A 26,585-nucleotide genomic window follows, 5' to 3' on the forward strand; every position below is an offset into this window, starting at 1 on the left:
ATAAATTATCTCGTTTAATTCGTCGACGTCTTGCTAATCTGCTTTACTTTTGTCGTGCAATTTTTGTCGTTGTTCCCAACAAATCCGATCAATACGCCAGAACAAAACAACATTAATCACAAAAACAGATGCCTCTTAGAAACACGAAATTTACCTCGGCTCGGAGCTTTTTGATTTCTGAAGCCAGCTCTTCGCATTGTTGTGTATATTGCCATTTCGCTGTTTTTTCGGACTCCACAATTTGCAGTAAATGCAAATGTTTTTGTTCGAGTTCTTCCTTTTGTAACAACAACTTGTTGAAACTGGAACGACAAGAGAAAAACAAGTTTGTCAAAATGGTGGATGCGCCGGGCGAAGCTTGTTTACAACAAATCAAACGACTTACGCAAAACCGCTAATTGATCTAATTAGTCTGTAGCGGCAAGAAATCGGCACGAGCATTGTTAATTTATTTTTAAATTAGGACGGCGCACCAGTTTGGAGACACATTACTGTTTAATCGCGACCAAAATTTGTTTAATTTCGCTACCATTAGTGACGCTATGGTGAACTTAATTGATGAAGTTTGCCAGAGCTTCAAGTACAATTTCCAGATTCATTTGTGGACTGGATAAAACGGGCAATATTTCGAAATAAAACAAAATTATCTAATTGGTCTCGAAACACAGGAACTTTACTCGGAAAGACAGCGAAGCAGGAGTTGCTTTTCCTACAATTAAATAAATGTAAACAGGAAAGATAAATCGTCTCGATACGTTATTTGTCGACAAGTGAACTCATCATTTTACATGGTTAAATGCGGTACCTAATTCCGTCAGGATGAAATTTTATTACCCAAGGGAAATGACTCGAAAGCTCAATAAAATGCAAAATGGTGCCAATTAATAATCGTTTTGAATTTCATTCTCAATTTTGAAATGAAGGGTCACTTACTGGCAAACGCTGCAATTTCGATTTAAATTATTTCGCATCATCGAATGCTTTCTGAGCTTCAACTCCGACGGTCTAAATTATTCGAGTGCTATTATTGATTCGTAATGGTAGCTACGCATTATCTAACTACCGATCGTACATGTCACTTCAATAATATTGACATTTTTTCTTATCCCATCTTCTATACAACGTCTTGAATAAATAAATTGTGATTAAGTCAACTTCTGCCCAGATGGCTTATAACGATGAATTCGTGACACACATTGCCAAGATGCTAAAAACGCATCTCAAATAATGCATTTTGTTGAACTTTCTTTGATCCTAAACATTTTGAGAATACACCGAACCTTGTGAAGTAAGAATCGTGTGACATATATTTGTACACGTCTTTATTTCTTCTTCTACTTTAGACTCCGCTAACTTTAGATATCCATTGATTCGCAACAATCTTTCACCATCTGATAACATTCTCGCGTCTCCCGTGACATTTGATCTACCCATTCAAAAGTCTGTTACTTTAAAAGACCCAAAAGAATATTCACATAAAATTACTAAAACCTTCTTTAATTTGAGTGTTATTGGTGAACAACTCGAGTGGAAAATCCGTTTTTGCATTGTGGAAGTTCACGTTGTGAAATAAATAAATTAAGTGTTTACATCGAAACTTTTAAGTTTTCGCTTCATTTATTCGAAGAATTTTTAACAAGAGGTCACATAAATGAGCACGCCGTATCAAGAGCTCGGATTTATTTTCTTTTCACGGATTAACAGAGAGGTTCGGGTACTTTGGATCTTTGTATTTCATGATACATTCATCATACCAACTCCTTTAAAAATACATGCAAGAAATTAAATATATATTATTAACAACGGTGTAAACCCCTTGGGTGTATTCTGTGATCTAACACGAGCATTCGAATCTGTAGATTTTGATACCATGTTAGGTAAATTAAAACACTACGCCATCGCCATTGGTGACACCACTATTGACTGCTTTGTATTTCTTTTAAAAGACAGGAAGTCTTTCAAAAGAGTAATCGGTATAATCAAAAAGTCGGGATAAATCCGAAATGATTAACAGCAAAAGTGGGGATGCCACAGGGAAAAATTCTGGGCGCACACTTTTTAAACTTTATGTAAATGATCTCTCTGTGTACTCTATGTACACAGATAAAAACATTAGAACCCTCGTACGGTTTTTTGAATTTATAAATAACAATGATACATTTTGCCTTAAAGTAGAAAGCGAGAATTAAAATGTTTATCCTGTAAACATTTGAAGACTAAATGTTGATACCATGCTAAATCTATAGTTTCTGTATAGATAAATTTCTAAAAAAAAGTTGTCCAAAAATTGTTCTGTGCGAAAGAGCATTATTCAAAATTTTCGAGTTACGTAGTACATATATCAGATAGATATTTGTTTTCGTAAAAATTTTATGACATCCTCTGTAGCCGTTTGGCTGTAAAAAAATAGAATAATTATGTTCAAACAAGGATTGTGTCTTATGGGAAACAGATTGCAAGGGTCTGTATTCGAGTTGTCCAAAATTTCTCTCTCCAATACCGGAAATCTAAGCCTCAAATTAAAAAATGTATTCTTTAAAAACTAAAGATCGATATTCTCTAATTATGATGGTACTTCTTACAATAATCTTAGTGGAATAATAACTGAGTTGTGATTAAAAAACTAACGCACCGCACTATTCCCCACACTGAACAGTTGATGAAGACCTACCGAAACAATTTGCGAAAAAAACTCGAAAAAATTCATACAAAATACGTGTAATTATACCATAATTACCTATTATAGTTAATAAATAATTTGAAATAAAATTAATTATATTAATATATTATATCGGGAGGTTTTTTAAATTTCACCTGGAAGTAGGTGTTGGAGAGTCGATTGTGAATGCACTATACGAATAACGGATTACGGATCAGCTGTTTAAATCTTACGCTTTTACACGAGTGGTGCGTTTTCAATCGACCCATATATCAGTGCTATATTGAACATCAACTACACTGTACTTCTTAATTAATTGTGCATATCAAATACCATGAGATAATTTAAATTTATAATAAAATAGGCTATGACTTTTAAATTAGATTGGCAACACTGTTGACAACTTGATTTGAATTGTCAATGTGACGCTTCAAAATTCAATACAAATATGAAACGCCGAGTTAACAGTTGTATCCAAGCCGGGGGAGAACACTTTGAACATTTTCTATGACTGTCAATAAAACTGTATTATATTCTAGTGCTTCATTTCTTTTAAATTAAAACGATTGAACATGAGAACTCTAAACGGCAAAATGTTTACATAACCTCTAATTTACACAACGACTCAATTGGCAGGATCCGCAATAGTAGAAAAAAACGCCCACTTTAATTATAAATTTAAATCAATTAAATCAATATGTCACGGTTGTCAGATAACTATGTATAATTACGTATTAGTTGTCACACGAGCGTCGCAACTCAAAATTAATTAAGCCACCTGAAACATTTGGCATTTGCGAACATATTTGGTGTAACTGGTAGCAAAATCAAAATCAAGAGCAACTCTCTGTTTGTTAAGCTTTACCAATATGTAAAAAGAGTGTCGAGTTGGTGGAAAAAATTCATAGAAATCATTACAACTAATTCTTGTCTCAATCTCCATCAATAACTGTTATTATACTTTGCATCAATTCGACACTACTTTTGCATTTAAAAGTTAACAAACAGAGAGTTTCTCTTAATGGTTTCGGTGAGTGTCAATGAAATAAATGGTTGTTTGCAAAAAGTATCCCTAAAAAATGTATTATTTTTTTTCTACTGCTCTGCTTGCATTAATTTAAAATTGCTTTTCAATTCCATAACGTTAAGAAATTTGCCACTCGTTACAAATTGAAATGTTTATGTGTTCAATAATTCACTTAGTTATACCTAATGAAAATTTGTTAATTGGAGCTTGTTATTAATTGAGATACTGCATTAATTCCATTGTAGACAAAGAAGCACTTCACATGAAAAGATCTTTTTCTACTTCTTTTGCTGAAACCTTTGAAGAATTTCTGGAACCTGAATTTGTTTTATGTCTCTTTCTGTTTTTTTTTAACAAAGATTTCTGCGGTCGTTATTTATTTCTGTTGAGTTTTTATTAGGTTTATAAAGATTATTTTCACCTATTTGCAGAAATTTTTGACACGCTTTTTCTCCAATTATTATCTTGACATTTAATATTAATTGAAATTTAAACTTGCCATAATTTTATTAATAAAACTATTTTTAAATTTCGAGTAGTTCCTCTGTGTTTTCGTATCATAGAGGAACTACTCGAAATTTAAAAATAATTTTAATTAATTAATAATTTTCTATTAATTTACATATTATTAGTTTTATTATTAATATTGAAGGACTCTATTTTTTTGAATAGTCAATTTTTTGCAGTCGAACGGCCACAGAGAATATATATTTTTACCAAAAGAAAAATTTGGACTTCGGCTATTTGATACACTACCTAACTCGAAAATTTTAAATAACTTCCTTTTGTACGGTACAATTTTTAGACAACTTTTTTTGAATATTTATGTATTATGTATACAAGGTGTTTGGGGTACAAGGTAAGAAACTTCTTTTGTGTAAAGAAATAGACAAAATAAAACTTTTATTCTAGTAACATTTTTTAGTACGTCTTATAATTTTCTAGTAATCATTTTTTCAATTTGAAGAACTACTGTGTGAGATCCACCGGATTTCTAAATTATAAAGGCAGCAGCTAAGGCATTTTCCTTTACAAATCTCTATTAGCTTGGTATTAATAATTACAGATACGAACAGTGGCTCTCAAACAGTGGAAACAGAGTTTAGTCAGTTTAGTTCAGCATAGTAAATGAAGCAAACTGAAAAAAATGTCACTAAGAAAAGTTGTTCATTTAACCTAGCTGTGCATGTCAGAAAAGTTTGGAACCTTAAACACCAAACACCCTGTACATACATGAGTTATCGATTTAGGAAGGTGTTAATTTTTAGTTCTTAAAAGGGCGTATTCTGTAATTTTTAAAGGGGCGTTAAAATTTTAGCGTGACTTTAAAATTTAAAATTTCAAGTCCTGATTGGTCATTGCTATGACAACTTAATTTAACGGGCTTTAAAATTTAGCGGAGCAGTTACAGAATACGCCCTAAATGCCTCTAAAATTTTTTAAGCGACTTTCGTACGTTCTGGATTGTTATCGCCATAATACGAGTACTAGTCGCTGAAATTATTATTGCTAAAACAAGTCGGGTGTATTTTGCAACTTGAGAATTACACATCTGACTCAAGTTATTGGAGTTCGGCACAGCAATATCAACAAAGAGTGCACCGCTATGTGTTTTATTCACAACCACCATGTCAGATCTATTTGCCACTATTAGTTTATCACTCGAAATGGTTCTATCTCAGTATAATGTATAATTATTATTTTCGATGACATTTTTTAGTTCATACCGTTAATATGGTTTCAAATTCTTGATTAGTTTGGAATTTGTTGTTAGGTGGAAGTAAAACACCTTAGCAACACAATCATATCGGTGTTTAGAATCCCTGACCTAAAACCGAACAGGAGGAAATAACATGTATGGTTTCGCTTGCACCTTTACAACTTCTACATCCATTCATGGTGGGATCTCTGATAATGTATTTTTTACCAATTTTAGTTTCGATAATTTAATCTCGAATTGCAAATATGTACATATACATAAATCCTTCAGTTGTAGGTATACAGTTGTCCCTGGATTCAGTTCACAAGAGGATTTTTTTTTTAATTTATGATTTTACGCAAAAACTTCAGAGGAATATAATTTTTGCTTTATTTGATACCCCCACTTCCGGTATTAAAATCTCATTTCTGATATACTGTATTCTTAAATTAACATTTTCTGTTAAAATTTTATTACAGTTGACCTTGCTATTTGACATACAACTTATTACAGTGGGAAATAATTTCAAAATATTGTCTTTAGAACAAAGAATTTATTTAATCCAGTGTTGAAGCGGTTTTCGTCACATAATTATAAAATTTAATGAAAAATTTCCAAGCATTTATGTATCACGCATCGGTGTGCAGAAGGTTATAAAAAATTTCTAAAAACTGTATCAGTGACTAATTTACAAAAAGTTTGTAGTGAAGACCTGTCTAATAGTGCTGAAGAACTAAGACAGCGCTTAAGAAACGCTATATAACATCATTAACAATTGAAGAAATTCGAAATATGTAGTTCTAAAGAACTTCGATATAGGGTTGAATTATGTGCAGAAAAGGGCGTAGAGTTAATAGAATAGTTTCATATTCAATTATCGTTGATTAAGAAAAAAGTAAAATATTTTTTCTGCATTTTGTTTTATTTTAATGTTAAGTCTTCCTCTGCGTTGAAGAAGACTTTTTTGATAACAGAAATGGGGGTTTCAAAATGACAACGTAAAAGAAAACTGACGTAAAAATTGTTCAACATGCATTCCAATTTGAAGGAAACACGTTTCAACCCTGTTTAAAAAGGACCTTTAAACGTGGCGTAATGTCTATGGAGTTATTGCCATACACTTATCACGAATTCTTTGAGTTCTTTAACCGTAAGTACAGGTGTCTGGTAGACTCTTTCTTTTAATACGCCCCACAAGAAAAAATCTAAAGGCGTTAAGTCCGGACTTCGGGGTGGCCAAAGGTTATTGGAACCTCACCCTATTATACAAGTGTTTGTAAAATTGTCATCTAAATATTGTCTGTTATTTCTATGAAAATGGGGTGGGACCCCATCTTGCTGGAACCACATACATACGTTGTTGTCTTGTTCGTATATTCAGATCCAACTCTTCCAACAATAAGGGCTGACTCATTTTGTAAAAAATGAAATAAAAAATGAAAATATGCCTGCGATTTGGATATCTCTGTGGATACAGATCCGCAGCGATCATTGCATTTTTTTTACCCCATACATGAGAAGCATGTCCACTTTCTCATCGTTTGAATCATAATAGTTCACAACCAAGTTTTAGCAAAACTGTCAAGTTGACAATTCTCAAAGCAATGCAGTCGTGGATTAATGTTTTAATTTGTTTTAAATTACAGATCTAGTGAATGCTGGAATTCGTATTTTTCGTTGCATCAAAGACCATTTCAGAAAAAAGCCACAGTTGACTCATACTGTATACCTAACTTGACATCTGTCAAAGATAACCTTAAAATTTACAATGAAATCGTGTTTTTCAAAATTTTTGCCTAAGCGAATATGAAAAACGTGTGCACCTCGGCCAAAAAGTGCCTTTTGTCCTCGCCTGTTTTCAAGTCTCGGCTCCGCCTCGACGCGGACGAAAAAGATGCGCTTTTTGGGCCTTCATTAGTTTATAAATCCAGTCTTAAATGAACATTTCGTTTTAATTTAAATTGTTTTTCTAACATTTTACTTATGCATGGATAATTTTTGATGACTGTTTAAATTCTAATTATTTATACACTTCACTGTTATCTAACCTTGAAATAATTTTATTATTTTCTGCGATATATGGTGAGGCATATTGAATTCCACGAGTTACTGATTGAGTTTTACATTTTTAAATTCCAAAACTCATTCCTATATCAGCAGAAAAATATTCGATTTATTTTAAAAGATAAATAAGTTGATTCCGTGTTTTTTGTGTGTTAATTTTGATGATAAATACAGAATGAGAAATATCAAGTACATATCTCTATAATAAACATTCATGTCCCCGATTAGACACTAGATGCAATTTAACATTAGGGTATGACCGTTCTCTAGAACCAAGACAGATTTTTGTCCACTGCCTTGAATTAGTCGGCAAAGTGATGGAGATATGCGAGAATAAAACCAAATTTCGATGTGATCTGGAGAATTTATTTTCAGTAGCTTTCTGACAATGAATTAATAGCCAAATACAGCCACAAGTGATACAGTCACCTTTAAAAAAAAATTGCAATTGTGTCTGGTTTTAAAGTTTGATTTTCGACATTGACATTGAGAAATTATTATTATTATCTGATTTTTTTGACTTTTTTACAAAGGGATTGCGGCTAAAAGTCTCAAACGTCGTATAAAACCTGTAAAGGCGCTTAACATTCTAAACCTTACACCGACCTGTTCGTGGCTGCTGTCATAGCGTTTTAATTCTCAAAGATATTTTTTATGCGAAACCAGTCACATAAAGATTTCACCACTTGTCTGTGGCATAATTTCAAAAAACGGAGTACAAAATCAGCGAATCGCTTTTAAGTCGAGTTGTTTTGAAGTGAAACGTCACTGTGCGGCCTCCGGCGATTTTTGACATTCGACAAAACCCTGAAAAGGACGTGTGCATCAGATTTTTTGTTTGAACATCACGAAACCGAGTTGTGTGGACATTTTCTCTGGGGCTTGATTCCTTTTGATAATTAAAATCAAGCCGGAATTTTGTATTTAGACATGTGAAAAAACACCGCTACCGAATCAGATCAAAAATATTTTTCACAGATTACGATCCGGAAACGTTCGGAATCGCTACAATAGAGTGAACTTCAAAACAAGGCTGCTGTTGACGGTTTTTGCGTATTTATCAGTGTGTGCCACCCCCGACTTTGCAACTTTTCAACAGAGAAAACAGGGAAAAATTGTGCGAAAACTTCGGAGCGCGTTTTATAAAATAAAACTTCCCGAATAAAATCGGACGTCTACGGTATATATTAACAATTTCGCAACGCCGAATCGACTGCAGTAATTTATCCATCAGTCAGTGTAATTGATCGTAATTGGTGACAATTTCCATGGAGTTTCGCATAAGTTAATAAGTCGAGTTGAGATGAAAGTTAGGAGAACAATCGTAATAAATCAGCATCTCTACCATCAATCTCCGACCTGCGACGTAATTATATTACACTGTATTATCCTTTTTTGACTGGAAGAATAATCAGATAAAAGAGGCCTAAGATATCCTGCGTCGTCTTTCTCCCTCGCTCTCACTTTTCAGTTTTACAGGATAACACCAGGTCAACAAATGTATTATTCATGCATGTGGATCGAGTCTTATACTTTAAACCGTATTGTGGTGGAGCTACCTGCTCTGACATCTGAAGTTTCTCGTTTAGAACAGTGTTAGTGCAAGGTTGTTCATAATAATTACATAAAGCCTCGCTCCTAAAAGGTTTTATTTCGTGACCGCAACTTACCTTGCGTCTCGTATGGCTTCAATCCAGTTTTTACAATCCATTTCATTCAAAGCTCTCAGCTCGTATTGACGGATATTTTCTCTTCTGTAGGATATGGCAAAACAGTACTGCAACAAGAAATCTCTGGATATTATTTCGAAATAGTCGACTTCTGAGCACAGTTCTACTTCAAAGTAAATCGATCGAACTGTTGTTTAAACTGTTGACAGGAGATTTTTTCCGATTCAAAGAGAAACGTGTTTAAAAATAGATGTTTTATAGATTAAAGTCGCGAAAAAATAATTCTACTTAAAGTCACGTCGGAAAGCACTAGTTGCAGTTTTTTGAACACATTTTGAAAGTTTTGTCGCGATTTTTAATAAAGCTTCATCGAAATACCCGCTCGCTTAATGCTCCGTTTTTTACCCGGTAAACCCAATTAATCTGTTGTTTGAATATTTAATGTACATTTAATTAATTTTTATATTGACCCTATCCCGATGACGTCACCACCATATCGCCGTAGCAAATTATGTAACCAAGAACAGTGCTCGTTTGTAGAATCCGCCGCTGTACATTATTCTACTTGAATATTTTATCACCCGAAGCGGATAAAATCCGGATTTTATTTATAATTCATCGCAACAATCGTTTATTAGAAAGTCTTGGGGAATCCGGCGGGTGAGAAATTTTTTCGGACCTTTCTTCATTTATCGATAAAATCGTCGCCTCGGATGTGTATTGCTGGTTGCGGCAGTTCTTTTAAATTTTAATAAATTCCTTCAAGCTGCGATATTGAATTTCGTTGAAGACGTCATTATTATTAATTTTGCTAAAATTGGACTGGGAGCTGAGTGTTTCTCGTCGCCACATTTCCACGTATTTGATGTTTAGGGGAGGTTTTAGCTGAAGTTAGAAAATCGTCCTGAATTTCTACAAAGTTTTCTCTAGCCTCAAGGTGGTTTAGGATGTTTACGACGAAAATGTATTTAATTGAAGTTGACCGTGGTTTTTAGGGCAACTCCAAGTGTTCTACCCCGAAAAAAGTTATAAACTTCGTCATAAGCTCAAAGGTTCGTTTAAAAAATTGTTTCAAACTCGAAAACTTTCTTTACGTTCTCAAATTACATCAAATTGCCCTAAAATTTGGTTTAATTTTGTTGGTAATTATACGAAAGTTGTTTAACAGGAGAATACCAGCGTGGAAAGGGAGAAGGGTGCGTAATTCATCTCAAAACCATAAAATTTTCACTTCGAAAGTTGTCAAGTCAACAATATATTCTTTTCGCATCGTCTTCATCACCACTACGATGATTATCTCATAAAAATTATTTACTCGATCCTTCAAAAACAATTCAGATTTTTTTTTGTTTACAAATGGTATAAATAATCCAAAATTGGCTTTATTAAATATTTGCTTTTAATTTTAAACGTTTTTTCAAATACGTCAGTTGCTCATTTTTTGATCGCCAAATAAAGGTGCTTAATTGAGATTAGTCTCGCTGCGGAGCGCTTCAACGTGTTTGGTAAATCTTGAAAACTTTGTTGATGATCTCAAATGTTTACTTAAAAATACCGAGTAAACTTGGATCGGATGAAAGTGTTTTACGTTTGGATGGAAGTATTTCTGCCGAATTCGGAAACAACGTAGGTCAGTCGCAACAGATTTCTATCTAATGATCGAAAGTGAATTTGCGAAAAGGCGTTGCTGCGAGGAAGTTATCGAGGACTGATAGGATACTGGAAATTTAATATTGAGAGCACATCGTGGAATTGTTGCATTCTGCATAATATAGAAAAAACGAAAAGGGCAAAGAGATAAGACGAGTAGAATACCAGTACCAGGTTATATTATTTTTAGCTCTGTATCGATCCACTCAGCATCCGCATCACGGTATGTAAGCTAAGCTTGGTCGCTGATTACTATTTAATTATGTATGCCTTTAATAGTTCACTGTGATATAATCAATTGATAATTGCCCAGGATACCCTAATAAAAGGCAATAATTTTAATCTGCTCGTTAATTAATGACATTGGACACCTGAATGGGAACGTTCTCCATCGCAAATTCTCGAAAAGTGGATGAAATTAGGTGAATCTCAGAGGAAATACCCAACTTCGAGTTTTTTTTTTGTGCGTTTCAAGTTTCTTTTGATACACATTCTGTTCGCTTAACACGTAAAAACAGCGTATAATTCAGCGCGCATAAAAACTTCTGATGTTAACGCCGATGAAGCTTTCATTTTAATTTGAAAATAAAGTCCATCTTTTATTGTTGAATTTCAACCGGATCCGTAATTATTTACGCACTTATCTCAGGTGTGAGCTATCCTTTCATCTTTGGTTTTTCTTTTTCCGCAATGTTTAATCTGTTCTGTGCAGCTTTACTTAATTGAGTGAAAAGTGTTTCGAGCTATCACGAAACACCTTTTATGTACACCTCGATCAGAGCTTTCTCGTCCGTTTTTGATTGTCAGGATTCTGACGTTTAACAGTTGCCGGCGATAAAAGCTAAAGCCGTTTCCTAGACACTTTTGCTAATTTAATAACATCGAAAAATAAAGTTTTTATTTTTTCCGCCGGTGCTAAAAGTGAGCTCGATAAAAATGTTTACATTTTTGATGCGGTGTTATTTTGCATCACACTTCTTTATGTAGATGCTGTAAAAGTGGCTCCTTTTATCTACACCCGTGTCTCTTGTTTGCGTCACAACGAGAACCGGTTGACGTCGCTCTAATTACAAAACTGTAAATTACTTATTAGCGAATTTAATATAAGACGAATAGAAGTGGGCAATTAATTTGGGAATAATTTCCAGTACTTCCTTTATCTCCTTGTAGCGCCTACTTTCGGAAACACCACAGGCAAGATTCCCCTCTGAAATATATTCAATTACCGAAACCCGTCACATATCTTAATTAATCGAGATGTTATAAGCATTCCTGTGTTTTGTTTACTTTATTGTTACAGAATCGTTATTTAGGTTAGCTCACTGTTAACTGGAGTCTCTGGAATTAGCTTTAACAACGTGTATAGTATTTATTGCCGCATGTAATCCAACCCCAGCACTTTCCCTACTGTGGAGCACTATGCCTTCTATAATAACACAAACCAGTTGAGTGACGTCGGAAAAATCAAAGCGATTTTCCACTCACTACTCTGGATAATCCCGAAAATTTCACGAAAATATCCATACGTACACATTCGAACTTAAAAAGTTACAATAGCGAGGTTCAATTTAATTAATGATGTATTGTGTAACCAAGGGCCCCAGGAGTTGTTTCTACGTTGTAGGAATCCGAAGGGATCGAATTTAGGTCATCAACAAGTTTGCGCATCATTGCATAAATAAAATATCCAATTCCTTAATTAATCAAAATAAACTAACCTTGTTATCACTCTGTTTGTCCTAATTCAAACTCTGAAATAATTTGACAAGCGTTAATGCCAGATGGAGTGAATAATTAATTTGCTTGTATGATTAGAAATTGGCCTTTCGTAGTGAGAAATTTATTAACTCAAATATAATTAGAATATGTATAATAAATAAGTAATTATAAGCCGAGCGCCGATCAATAAACGTACCGGCAAGATCAAATCAATCAGCTAATTATTTTGAGAAAACAAATGACGATTACGTACAAAAAGCACCCTTATTTTATGATCCCCGAGCCCTCATCTTGGCTCATTTGCGAAGGGGAAAAACTATTACATTAATTGAGTCGCCGCATCATTAATTATCCGAATAATTAAATTGGATATTACGGTGAATTAACAAATTTTAGGACAAATTACATATTGAACCGTTGCCGTTAACACCGAAACTTCGAAGTTAGAAAATAACGAGCACGACTCGGCCTGGCTTTACACACTTGTGAATATTTGGTGTAAAAACTTGATCCTCTTGGTTCGACGAAGTTCGAAAATTTGAACAGAAGGATAATATTACCAAAGCGTCGCAGTAATCAAGCCCGCAAGATAGCGACAGTAACCGAATCCGATTTTAATTTTTACTTTGAAATACTTGCAAACAAAATGTCGATAAGATCAAAGTGTCAGGAAAGCTTTAAAGTCATGTCGGAGCTTTAAGGGGGGAGGGTTCGGTGACAAGTGTCAAAGATGACAGTCGCTACGGCAGCGAAGATCGAGGGTGTTTCGTAGATTTCGAATTTTTACTCGAGTGAGCCTATAAATAGGTTGAGGGGGCGGTCTCAGTCAGATTTAAGGGTAAATAGCAGATTTGTTGACACACGAGTCAAAATGTAATTGTGGAGGATGTTTTGTACGCTGCGACTATTTACTAGTGAGAATCGTTACGAAACGGCATTAAATTTCAATTCCTCTTCGCAACTGGCAATTACTTTTTCCTTCTCTATCCACTCGTCCGACAGGTAGAAGAGAGGAAAATATCTCAATTGTTACGACTATTATTATTTGTGTGGAGTTCGGCAGAAAACTTCGACACGATAATCCAAGAATCCAAAATGAATCACCATATAAATGCAACTGTAAATATTATTATTATCATCGAATGAGAATTGGCGCATTATACGAAGATGAATAATGCATGAGAATGTCGCTATCGGTTTTAGCACCTAACTCTAAACCCCAAGAGCGTTACAATTTTCTCTAAAATTGCACCGTCAAAAATTCGCTTAGGAACGAACGAAGCCGCCGCCGTTCGCCTATTAATTTGTTTTTCTCTAGTTTTCCTTTAATTAGGAGGGATTTTCAGTTTTCCCTTGTACAATCGTTCGCCACCAGTTCACGTCTAAATAAAATGTAAATAAAACCTTTTTCCATTTGTAAATAAGAAACGACTTTTTTACTTCGCTTATTTGACTAAATTCAATGTAACAAAGTACAACTTAATTAAAATTTTTCTTCTTTCGAATTAATAACAACGATCGAATTTGTGGCTTTCGGAATGCAACGTAACTCACTAGATAAAATTACTTGCAAATATTTCGAACAAATTTTTATGATTCTACGGTATTCAATACTCATTACACAAAAAACTGTGTAGTCTGGAGTGTCTAGACTGTTAAAGAAATGTTTTCGAATTGATTGTTAATTTCTCTTAATGTTCACCCGTCGAATTCTCCATGACTTGAATTCGTGATTAATCTGTACTTTTTACACACTTTCCAGACTTTGAATATTTTAAGAAAATGAATAATTCATTCGGGTGGTGGCTGAACCCTTCGATTTCGACTTTCAATCGGTCTATACTGTTTATGAACGGCCATCTATTAATTAACCCTCCACCACCCGGCGGCACGGCAATTTTGCCGGAGTACATACACTATTACGGATAATACTATCATGTAATAATGCAATGCTAATCAACATAATTACGGGCGTCTCGCCTCCACATTTTGACTTTGTTGTGTTTTATTATGTTCTGCGTCAATGTTAAGGAACTTCCTCACGATATGACATGAGTATAATAATATACCTTTTTGAATTTCAACTACCAATGTGTTACCTAAATCCAGAATTTTTAAATTTTTAAAAAGAGATTGCGGTACTATTCCCGTTGCTGAAATTATAAGTGGTAAAATCGAATTTTTTTCCAAACACCAAAGATTTCTCATAGCAACGGAGAGCTCTAAATATTTATTAATTCTTGTGTTATATGTCTGTGTTATATTATGTGAATTTGGAACAGCCATATCTAAAAGATATGCTTGCTTTTGTTGTTTATTTAAAATAATAATGTCTGGTCTGTTATGCTCAATATGAATGTCAGTTAAAACTGTTCAATCAAAATATAATTTGTAATTACATATCATTTTCCAAACAACTTTCCGGTGTATAACTATAATGTGGTTGCGTATTCTTTAATAAATTGAATTTAACAGCTAAATTTATGTGTATAATTTTAGCGAATATATCATGACGTTTCTTATATTCGCTTTGAGCCAAAACGGTGCAAGAAGAAATGATGTGTTCAATTTTTTCCCCTTCAGTTCCGCAAATCCTACATTTATCAATTATCGATTGCAAACCGCATATGTGTTTTTTATAATTTTTTGTATTTATAACACGATCTTATATAGCAAACAAAAACGCCGAATTTGAATATTTATCGTATATCCTGCTAGAGCGAATGCGAAACGTGAAACTAAACTGGAATTAAATATTCCGTTTGTCTTGAAAAATACGTTTTCCACTTGTTTATGGACGACTATAAACATTTTTTATCCACATCTGCGTAAAACATGATGCTAATTGCCGAAAAGTGTAATTTATCCGCTGAAAACATTTAATAATCTTCAGAGCCCAAATATATTAGCGTAAAACAGTTATACCCCAGTACAGCCTTCATTTTGTCCACTTCACATGAAATTCTCGTAGCGAGTTGCTCTACACAGATACTAATTAATGTTTGTTGTTTCTTCTCCAACACAGTTTGAATTTTGTATTAGCGAGGAAAAAAATTCTTTCCTTAAACAACGTGGAGTAATTCGAGCTGTCAACATTTGTCAACGGTTTCCCGAACGAAAGAGAAAAAAAAGTCAATTAATGAGAAGGCAATTGTCAAATAGAAAAGTTTAATTGGGAGGTCGCTCTGCAGTTTTGTTGTTGATCAAGTTGAAAAAATCAATTAGCGGTGTGATTTCGATTTGACGTGGAGGGCGAATCGACAGCTAAACCACTTGATAAAAATAAAGGGACGAACAAAAGACATTTGATAATTATTATTAGGTCGATTTAAAAGCTCCCCTGAATCAATGTGAGGCGCTTCTTGTTAAATTTTCCTCAATAGGTCATGTTAATGTGGATTTTGGAGGCTCCGAGCTAATCCTCGGTATAAATGTATTTTGCAGACAAGAAATTTAGCATCTTTAAACATTGTTTGCATTAATTTCAACGGGCTGAAAAACTCTAAGAACCTTCTCTCTATCGTCGAGATTGTTGATCTTCTTATTATTTCCACAGTGTTTATTCAAATCAAACAGAAACGTTGTCTTTAAAACGTAAAAAAACAAGCTTACGAAATAAAAACCTGGCGAAACATTTATTCATTTATTACGGATCGAGTTTTTATTTTTGTTCTACCAACTTCTGGCATTATTTTGCCCAGGAAATTTTGATTTCGGTGTTTGTTTGCGGATTGGCAATATAAACTTGGTCCTGTGCGCTATTCAAATTAACGAAAGTTGTTACGGCCCCGTTGAAAATATAATGTGTGTTTTAATGAGTTGAAATTGCTGCAGGAGAAATTATTAGAAAATGTGTGTGAAGTGCAGACTAGTGTGCGAGCAGGGTAAATTAGTGAGTGTTGGTTGGATTAAGAAAGGGTGCTAAATTGAAGCTTTAAAATCAATAGTAATTATCCTTTTTAGAATGTAGGTCTTGTATTCTGGGGTGATGAGGTGCTGTTATTGTTTTATTGATTCACAAACAAAAAGACCGGGTTCAAGGCTGGACGGAATAATTATTTAAGATCCTTCGTTAAAAACTAAAAAGAAATATTTTCCACTATTCAATCTTAATGGTCGAGTTTATTTTTAAATAAAATCTCATTGTTACACAAACTAAGTAAAATCACACGTTAGAAATCTAGTTTTTACAATTTCTACTAAATAATAAATATTCCAGTTATTTGAGATTAAATTAAAAGCAAGCAACCGTGTAGTTCGTATCAATCTTCTCTGACACCTGATACACGGTAATTTTCAAATCGTTCGCACCCACTTTTTTACTCTTATTTATTGCAGGAGCAAAGTCAACTCTGAGGCCCAGATAACACGAGGCTCACTCTGACAGATTTTGATAAATTAAAATATTTGACGGGTCCCGAGTTTCATTTTTAAAATATTACTGCTACCTGCAGAGACTTAAAATGAAATTTCCCTTGTCGTGCAATGCGTCGGTTTGCTTTTTTTTATTTTACAAAATTACCATCCGATTTGTTCTCTTAAGATCGCTGTTTTACCGTTGTGCGGCACTAATCTCGCTGTTATCGAATGTTGATCTATTACAAATTCATTTCGCTAATGAAAACACAGTTTCGGTTTTAGTCTGCTTTCCTCAACCCCAATGTTTATCGTAGGTATAAGATAATCCGTGCCATAATCTCATAAATTTGAATTTTACACCTCTTAAAGTGATTAGTTGTTGGAACTTAATTATTGAGAATTTCAATCCCGGCTCAAATATTTAATTTACGTATTAATTAGTTGTATAACGCTGGAAGATCAACGAGATCAAACTAAGCTTCCGTTTTTCCCTGTCTGATAAATGTCTGTCTGGGATTTGATGTTGTGCCTACGAAGCATTACATCTCGTGACCAATCGGAACTAGAAGATAAATATTTGTAAAGTCCTTTCCACAAAACTGTCAACCCCGACGGTTTTCATCTAATTTTAGAAAAAACCGCCGCAAAGAATAACTTCGTTACTCTCAAAACGTTTAATAAACATTGTTAAATCCCATCGAAATTGCAAATTTTAGTTTAATAAATTCATTCCCCGAATGAATAAACATTGCTGAATTTTCACGTTGTTAATTCATTTAACTACAGCGACAAAGTATAATAAATTAATCTCTGCTACATATTTTACAGCGTAATTTGATGAGTTATGAGTATTATCACAGGTTACACAACAATTAGTGTAATTTTTCCCATTTTTGACTGTTGTTCTTACTAAAAAAATTTCTTTTTCTCTAATTTTACTTTCGTCCATAAACTAAAATTTGAGATAGAGGAAAGACGTCATCGCTATCAGTTGAAAAAAAAATCTATACAAAAGCGACACATTTTATTGATATTCAATATATCCAAAATAAAGTTAGAATTGAAAGTATCGAAAGTAGAATGTCTGCTATATTCAAAAGACGCGATTGGTGTCATTGTTTGAAATGTAATTCGTCGAAAAGATAATGGAATGGAATAATAACAGATAAATGTGAATAAAGTAAATTAATCATCCTGATTGTTAATAATGAAAAGTGACTAAGACGGAACCCGACTGGCACCTAATAGGTTTCTTAGAAAAGGGAAAATGGATGGATACTTTATGTTCAATAAAAGAATTCGCGTATTGCTCAAGGAATTCAAAGTATATAATCAAATCATAAATTGGTCGTTAAGTATTAAATGAAATGGTATTGAGTTTCTTTCGTGTTGGATTGTAACGATATTGGATTGAATGCCAAGTAACAAATAACAAGAAATCTTTAAATTTAAGATGTAGAGAAGTAGTCTTGCTGCAATATTTTTGCCAAGAAAAACTTTTAGTGGCATTTTTTTTGGTATGTCTAATACGTAATAAACAACGCTGTAAAAGCACCAGGTACAAACTTAATACAACGACAAAAAATCGCTGCTAGTTTTATGAAGATTAAGATTTGGATAGTTCATGTGTTCAGAACTATCGAGTGTTCAATTGAAAAGTTCATCAAGTAGCCTTTGAATTTTTCACAACATTGTAGGGTATGTCTTAGAAGATCAATGACAAAATTTAGCTTAGGACCACGTTAAGAAGTAACATTTTTGACTAAATTCGTTTTATATGTGAGTGTCAGGTTATCAAAAAGGTTTATAATTAGAGCAGGACATGTTTGGCAACATTGAATACAAAACTTCTTAACTTGACGAAAGTCACAACGATGTGTAAAATTTTAGGTTAGGTAAGATATGTTATGGTGAAAGCATTAACCGCACACCAAGACATTATTGCCTACGTTGTCCACAAGCCAATTGCAAAAATGTAATCTTCTTGGATAATCTGCTGGATTCAATTCCTTTATCATGGTAGAGATAAAGATGTAAATTCTTGTGAAACATTGTGTGTTGTTCCAACAGAGAGATTAATTTGCTGACTCAATTGTCAGCTAGATATTAATTAAATTGAAATTAAATTCAATTAAAATTCGATTCCACAGAAAACGAAACTCAAATCTCAATTCAAAAAAAGACGTTACACTCGCAAAATACAACTGACATCTGTCAAAGAAGACATCATCCCTTTTTCGCTCTAACTTCTCTCATCAAAAAGTCATAGCCAACTTGATGAACTTTTCATTTGAACTGCCGTTAGTTTTGAGCAGTAACCGATAGCTAAGATACCCGTCCCAAAACTTTCAGTGAAATTTTTTTAGAATATCCGAAATATAATAAATAATATGTACTGTGAAGACTCTCTGAACAAACTTTACACGACTTCAAAAAATCCGTACTAGTTTTGTAAAGATTAAGATTTGGATATTTTGAGTGCAATAACCAATTATTGGATACCCGTCTTCTACAACCTGTATATTACAACAATACATCTTTATCTACGACCATCAGATAAAACCAACTTTATTGATGCGAATGGTCTACTCTAAATTGTCATTTTATCCACCGACAAATTAAAAGAGAGCTCTTATTGGTTCCCAACCATGGATTATATTGACAGGATCTTTTATCCATCGGATTTGGACCAATCAAAATTAGAAATTGCAGCAACTGCAGCAACATAACTAAATACAAGAACGTAGCCATGGTAACAAAACGAAAATTAAAACTTAAAAAACTAAAAATATTGAACTAAGAATTTGTTTTTTTTTTGTATATTTGATCGTAGAGAAAGAATAGTATTATACTCGCAAGTAAAGGTTTTTAATCCACTCGCCTTCGTCTCGTGCAGCAACCTTCATTTTCGTGGATAAAAACCTTCTTTACTTGCTCATGTAATACTAATAATATATGTACTAGGTATTTTCATTCTAAAAAATAATTTTTAATTAAAAAAAGTATTTTTCACTGTGAGAGCTTTTTTCAGTGTTTAAACTAGAAGGTCGGTATTATTATTATATAAATAATATAACAAATTGTCAATTAAAATAATGTAAAGAAAATGAAGTTTAATTATAACATTTTCTGTGTTACGAGTAAGTAATTTGGGTATTATTTTAGAAGTAAGAGGTGAGTTTGTTCCATTCAAATAAATTAAATTATAATATTGCGTGCCATTAATTCTCAGTTAATTTACATACTCTGTAAAAATGTACGCACTGCAGCTCAAACGTTATTAAGTAATAACCTTGGAATAGCTCATTTTTTTAAAGTTAGCTGTCGATATTCCGACCAGGAATAAATTCTGCAAACTGAAAACACGTTTTATTATTGCAAGATTGTTTCGTGCAAAATAAAAATGTCTTCTCTTAAGTTACCAAGTCTATTCGGTTTTGGTGAAATCACGATGTGTTCGTAATTTAGTTCGTGATGAAGCAGAAATGGATAGCGAGTTATCTAGAGAGAGGGTATTTAACCTGGAGGTATTATCCTGAAAGCTTTGCCTTCTGGAACTTGTAGCAGGTCAAAGTGCCACTATTCATTTTGGCCGGGGTAGGAGGCCAAGAGGTCCTACTTATGCTCGCGGGACAATAAGATCGCTGTTCGAAGATCAGGAACAAGCAACACAACGCACGGCATATGACGTCGCGACGCGCCCACCCTGCCGTAACCTTTTTTGGGGACGCTCATTTCGAAATAATTCAGTTTGTTTGTGCCGTCAGTCAATTCATTTTGAGTTTATCGGTTCAGGGTTCATTTTTGTTTATCGGATCACTTTCAGTTTTATTTCGGTTTCGCTTTCAGTTTCACTTTCGGTTTTCGTTTGTTTCTTTCGCGGTTTCTTTAGAGTTTTCATTGTAGAGTCTTTGTGCCAGCCAGTTTTGGGGCGGCTGGAATCACACATGTTAGCCCCTAAATTTTAGGCTGAGGTGGCCTCACGCCTCTAGGCTGTCTAGCTGCGGCCTATCTATTCATCGTTCGCTTTTTTCTTCTTTCTCCTTTCCTTTTCCTTCAATCCTTCCTCTTCTTCTTCTCAGCTCGGGTAACCGTACGGCAAAGTTAATTCCGATTCCCTTTTGTTCCCGTGACTTGCCGGAAAGTTATCTTCTTCTCTTCTTTTCCCTAACCTTCTTCCTTCATCCTTGTGGTGTCCAACCTTTTGAGATCCTGCGGGAAATTGCCGTCAACATCTATCGTGTGTTACGCGTGGACTCACCGACACATTACCGCTTCGACATCCGGATTTTTCGATCGGTGAAGTCCAACGTAAACAAACCGGCGCCATGTTCGACCATCTGTCATTTAGCGTGCAAGTGTAGGATCGCCGGAAGTTGTCATCAAGATGCGCGGTCAGTACAATAACCGGGACGCCTTATCGCCCAACGGAATAAGGTCCAGATCTTTCGGGTTGATCTCCTAGAGCCGGGGGTAGCCAAAAAAAAAAAAAACCGATCGCGAGCGGAAATTAAAGGGGACTCGGTCGGCGACCGCCGAGCGGGCGGCAGGTGCCGCAAGTCGCGAGCTGCGAATCACGTGCGTGGCGTTCGGGATCCGCAATCATCCCTGTGGGTGGATTGCCGAACGCCATGGCGCTTATCGTCCGGCGCTGCCAGCCTTCGGGGCCGTCGAGGAGCCCGAAGATTTACCGTTTTACCGTTTACCGTTTTGCCGTGGTCGAGAAACCCCTCGTCATCTAGCGAGATAGAGGTAATTATCCTTCATTAGCGAATTCACTTCACTAATTTTCGTCCGTTAGGGGTAGTTCGAGCCAGATTACCGTTACCGTACCGCGAAGGAGAACCGGAAAGTCCTCCTTCGAATTATCGAGAAGCAACCCCTTTCAGCGGAAAGGTAATTACCGAATCGATTGAGTTTCGCAACACTAACGACAATTCGTTAGGGGTTGTTCTTTAGGGTCAGCCGGACCAGTCATCGTTATTTGGGGCGATAGTTCGGACCAGGAACGTTGTTCTTTAGGGTCAGCCGGACCAGTCATCGTTATTTGGGGCGATAGTTCGGACCAGGAACGTTGTTCTTTAGGGTCATTCGTCGCCGCGTCGCTTTTAGGGTGATTGTTCACCAGGACTATCGTTATATGGGGTGATCGTCGCCACATCGTTCGTCAGAGTGGTCGTCGCCAGACCGCAAACCGTCCATTAAGGTCATCGGACCACGTACCGTTTCACCAAGGACTAAAGAAAATCGTCAAGGTCACACCACGTTACCGGCGTAAGATAAGTCGCACAATTTAATTGCGGATTTGCGAAAAATCAAAGAACGCCTCAAATATCCCGCTTCTCAATATTTAGAACCGTTTCAATTTGTAAAAATCTCGCATTTCAATAATTTCAAATTTTTAGAAAGACCTCACGAAGCTCAAGTTTTCAAATTTCACATTTCAATTATTAGTAGCAGTTCTTCTACTTCCAGTAAATTTGCAATTTTTTCAATTATAGAATCGATGTTAAATTAACGTTGTAAATTTATGAAAGCAGAAGACTGCGCTTCATTCTTGTTTCACGCATGCAACAGATTTTCCTTTCGTTTTTTTTTTCATCGGAGTTGTATTAATTTTAAGTTTATTCACAAATAAGTTACAAGGTCACCTGTAAAGGAAAGCTTTCTTGATAAGACCAGAATAAGGTATTGAATAAGATCATTAATGTGAACTGGTTCGAAATTTCAATTAACAAAATTACGTAGAGTAACGTTGCCAATTCCACGGACCAGTGCACACTTAAGTAAGCATTTCGAATTTCCTGGACTGTTGGACAAAAATTGAATAAACCAATTATTTAATTCGCAAGGAATTAAGTTCTTTCGTATTGACTCCGAAGCATCCGAGAAACTGAGCACTTGTCCCGGCAGCTGGACAAGCTTAACAACCAGCTCAAGACAATAGCTGCCTGGCGCCCATTTTTTTATAATCCGAACCCACGCCCTATGCCCCGAAAACCCCCTGAGAGCCCGGAGCTGTCACTGGCCACTTTTTGGTCACACAAATTTTGGCGCCCAACGTGGGGCCCGATTTCCCGACTTTTTGGAGCAACCACAAATTTTCGTTTATCGCTCATCTTCATTTTCGCGAAATTTGTAAACCAATTTGGGCCTCGAGGGCTCGCTTGCATTTGACAGCCACAAATTTTGACGCTTGGATTTTCGAGGGCCTGTCAAGTCAATCGAGCCGCCACAAATTTTGACGCGATTTGTTAGGGGTGTGATTTGTCAACTTTGTAGCAGTCACAAATTTTGACGATTTTGCTTCCTCGTTTGAATTCCGCAAATTTGGTCAGTTTGGCTCATTCAGCTTTGTTTATCGTGTTTGTGACTCAACTACAGATTTGGCAAGATCACAGATTTTTCATTGTTCAACAATCGGAGCTTTGGGTTTGGGTTTCAGAGAAATTTCAGTTTTCAATTTTTTTACCGTGTAAGAGAAGCAGGAATTTTGCAGAGAAAATTAGCGGATTGTATTCAGTCTTATCTCGTGTCTTCACAGATAAGAAATTTTTTGAGAACGTTATCGCGCTGCGAAACACTTTTTCGGGTGACATGTTTGTTTGAGTTCCATCCTTGTCGCACAATCGGAGAAACGGTGGACATTTCGCCAATGTCAAGGTCAGACACTCGAAGACCTCCAAGTGTCTCTATGAGCGATTTTTTTTGCGGATGACGTTCCGTGGAATCGTGGAAAACGCTTCGTCGCATTTTCACTTTCCGTTTTCGAGCGCTGCAGCGAAAATTGCGTTGCATTTTTTTTCGTCGAATTTTTTGAAATGATCGAGACCAAAAATTTTACCGTGGAGTTTGTTCAGGAAAAGTTTATTTGAAAAACCCCATTTATGACATATCCCGAATTCGACTTACATCATACCGCAGTACTCAAGTACTAATTGACATTGAGATTCAGTTTTCAATCGTTTGATACGCGCAGATATCAACTAGCCATTTTGTGGCGGAATCAAAACTTTTCCATTGAACAAATTTTGACGTTTTTGAGAAGACTTCATCTTCGTTTTGTGTAAAAAGAAAAAGGCAACCGCGTTACCTTTTCTTTTTTCTTTTTGAGGAGGGGGGTAGTGTAGCAGGTCAAAGTGCCACTATTCATTTTGGCCGGGGTAGGAGGCCAAGAGGTCCTACTTATGCTCGCGGGACAATAAGATCGCTGTTCGAAGATCAGGAACAAGCAACACAACGCACGGCATATGACGTCGCGACGCGCCCACCCTGCCGTAACCTTTTTTGGGGACGCTCATTTCGAAATAATTCAGTTTGTTTGTGCCGTCAGTCAATTCATTTTGAGTTTATCGGTTCAGGGTTCATTTTTGTTTATCGGATCACTTTCAGTTTTATTTCGGTTTCGCTTTCAGTTTCACTTTCGGTTTTCGTTTGTTTCTTTCGCGGTTTCTTTAGAGTTTTCATTGTAGAGTCTTTGTGCCAGCCAGTTTTGGGGCGGCTGGAATCACACATGTTAGCCCCTAAATTTTAGGCTGAGGTGGCCTCACGCCTCTAGGCTGTCTAGCTGCGGCCTATCTATTCATCGTTCGCTTTTTTCTTCTTTCTCCTTTCCTTTTCCTTCAATCCTTCCTCTTCTTCTTCTCAGCTCGGGTAACCGTACGGCAAAGTTAATTCCGATTCCCTTTTGTTCCCGTGACTTGCCGGAAAGTTATCTTCTTCTCTTCTTTTCCCTAACCTTCTTCCTTCATCCTTGTGGTGTCCAACCTTTTGAGATCCTGCGGGAAATTGCCGTCAACATCTATCGTGTGTTACGCGTGGACTCACCGACACATTACCGCTTCGACATCCGGATTTTTCGATCGGTGAAGTCCAACGTAAACAAACCGGCGCCATGTTCGACCATCTGTCATTTAGCGTGCAAGTGTAGGATCGCCGGAAGTTGTCATCAAGATGCGCGGTCAGTACAATAACCGGGACGCCTTATCGCCCAACGGAATAAGGTCCAGATCTTTCGGGTTGATCTCCTAGAGCCGGGGGTAGCCAAAAAAAAAAAAAACCGATCGCGAGCGGAAATTAAAGGGGACTCGGTCGGCGACCGCCGAGCGGGCGGCAGGTGCCGCAAGTCGCGAGCTGCGAATCACGTGCGTGGCGTTCGGGATCCGCAATCATCCCTGTGGGTGGATTGCCGAACGCCATGGCGCTTATCGTCCGGCGCTGCCAGCCTTCGGGGCCGTCGAGGAGCCCGAAGATTTACCGTTTTACCGTTTACCGTTTTGCCGTGGTCGAGAAACCCCTCGTCATCTAGCGAGATAGAGGTAATTATCCTTCATTAGCGAATTCACTTCACTAATTTTCGTCCGTTAGGGGTAGTTCGAGCCAGATTACCGTTACCGTACCGCGAAGGAGAACCGGAAAGTCCTCCTTCGAATTATCGAGAAGCAACCCCTTTCAGCGGAAAGGTAATTACCGAATCGATTGAGTTTCGCAACACTAACGACAATTCGTTAGGGGTTGTTCTTTAGGGTCAGCCGGACCAGTCATCGTTATTTGGGGCGATAGTTCGGACCAGGAACGTTGTTCTTTAGGGTCAGCCGGACCAGTCATCGTTATTTGGGGCGATAGTTCGGACCAGGAACGTTGTTCTTTAGGGTCATTCGTCGCCGCGTCGCTTTTAGGGTGATTGTTCACCAGGACTATCGTTATATGGGGTGATCGTCGCCACATCGTTCGTCAGAGTGGTCGTCGCCAGACCGCAAACCGTCCATTAAGGTCATCGGACCACGTACCGTTTCACCAAGGACTAAAGAAAATCGTCAAGGTCACACCACGTTACCGGCGTAAGATAAGTCGCACAATTTAATTGCGGATTTGCGAAAAATCAAAGAACGCCTCAAATATCCCGCTTCTCAATATTTAGAACCGTTTCAATTTGTAAAAATCTCGCATTTCAATAATTTCAAATTTTTAGAAAGACCTCACGAAGCTCAAGTTTTCAAATTTCACATTTCAATTATTAGTAGCAGTTCTTCTACTTCCAGTAAATTTGCAATTTTTTCAATTATAGAATCGATGTTAAATTAACGTTGTAAATTTATGAAAGCAGAAGACTGCGCTTCATTCTTGTTTCACGCATGCAACAGATTTTCCTTTCGTTTTTTTTTTCATCGGAGTTGTATTAATTTTAAGTTTATTCACAAATAAGTTACAAGGTCACCTGTAAAGGAAAGCTTTCTTGATAAGACCAGAATAAGGTATTGAATAAGATCATTAATGTGAACTGGTTCGAAATTTCAATTAACAAAATTACGTAGAGTAACGTTGCCAATTCCACGGACCAGTGCACACTTAAGTAAGCATTTCGAATTTCCTGGACTGTTGGACAAAAATTGAATAAACCAATTATTTAATTCGCAAGGAATTAAGTTCTTTCGTATTGACTCCGAAGCATCCGAGAAACTGAGCACTTGTCCCGGCAGCTGGACAAGCTTAACAACCAGCTCAAGACAATAGCTGCCTGGCGCCCATTTTTTTATAATCCGAACCCACGCCCTATGCCCCGAAAACCCCCTGAGAGCCCGGAGCTGTCACTGGCCACTTTTTGGTCACAAACTTTATTTTTATATGGCAACGGGAATAAATATCTAACAGAGGAAATGTCGACATTCGAGGTTTGAGGCCAGTCATTTAAATATTTTATTGTTGTCAAAGAAAAATCGATAAGTTTGCACGAGACGA

At 36.1% G+C, this 26,585-nt stretch overlaps 1 protein-coding gene and 2 long non-coding RNA genes across 3 annotated transcripts in view; 1 reads left to right on the top strand and 2 right to left on the bottom strand.

Annotated features, from left to right (window-relative positions):
* The window catches only part of LOC138139695 (ras-specific guanine nucleotide-releasing factor 2-like), a 48,181-nt gene that overhangs the window by 8,165 nt on the left and 13,431 nt on the right, over nt 1–26,585 (bottom strand). The window contains exons 4-5 of the mRNA XM_069060100.1: nt 9,120–9,226; nt 155–302 (exon numbers count right to left, since the gene is read on the bottom strand). Of these exons, the coding sequence (XP_068916201.1) occupies nt 155–302; nt 9,120–9,226 (255 nt within the window). The remainder of the gene's footprint in view (nt 1–154; nt 303–9,119; nt 9,227–26,585) is intronic.
* Nucleotides 20,404–22,702, top strand: LOC138139650 (uncharacterized). The gene is made up of 2 exons (XR_011162346.1): nt 20,404–21,599; nt 21,649–22,702. It is a non-coding gene; the product is annotated as an uncharacterized lncRNA (long non-coding RNA).
* On the bottom strand, nt 23,268–26,456 carry LOC138139649 (uncharacterized). The gene is made up of 2 exons (XR_011162345.1): nt 24,679–26,456; nt 23,268–24,625 (listed from the first exon to the last, which is right to left on the bottom strand). It is a non-coding gene; the product is annotated as an uncharacterized lncRNA (long non-coding RNA).

This window comes from Tenebrio molitor, chromosome X (genome assembly GCF_963966145.1).
Source record: "Tenebrio molitor chromosome X, icTenMoli1.1, whole genome shotgun sequence".
In the NCBI taxonomy this organism is placed as follows: Eukaryota; Metazoa; Arthropoda; class Insecta; order Coleoptera; family Tenebrionidae; genus Tenebrio; species Tenebrio molitor.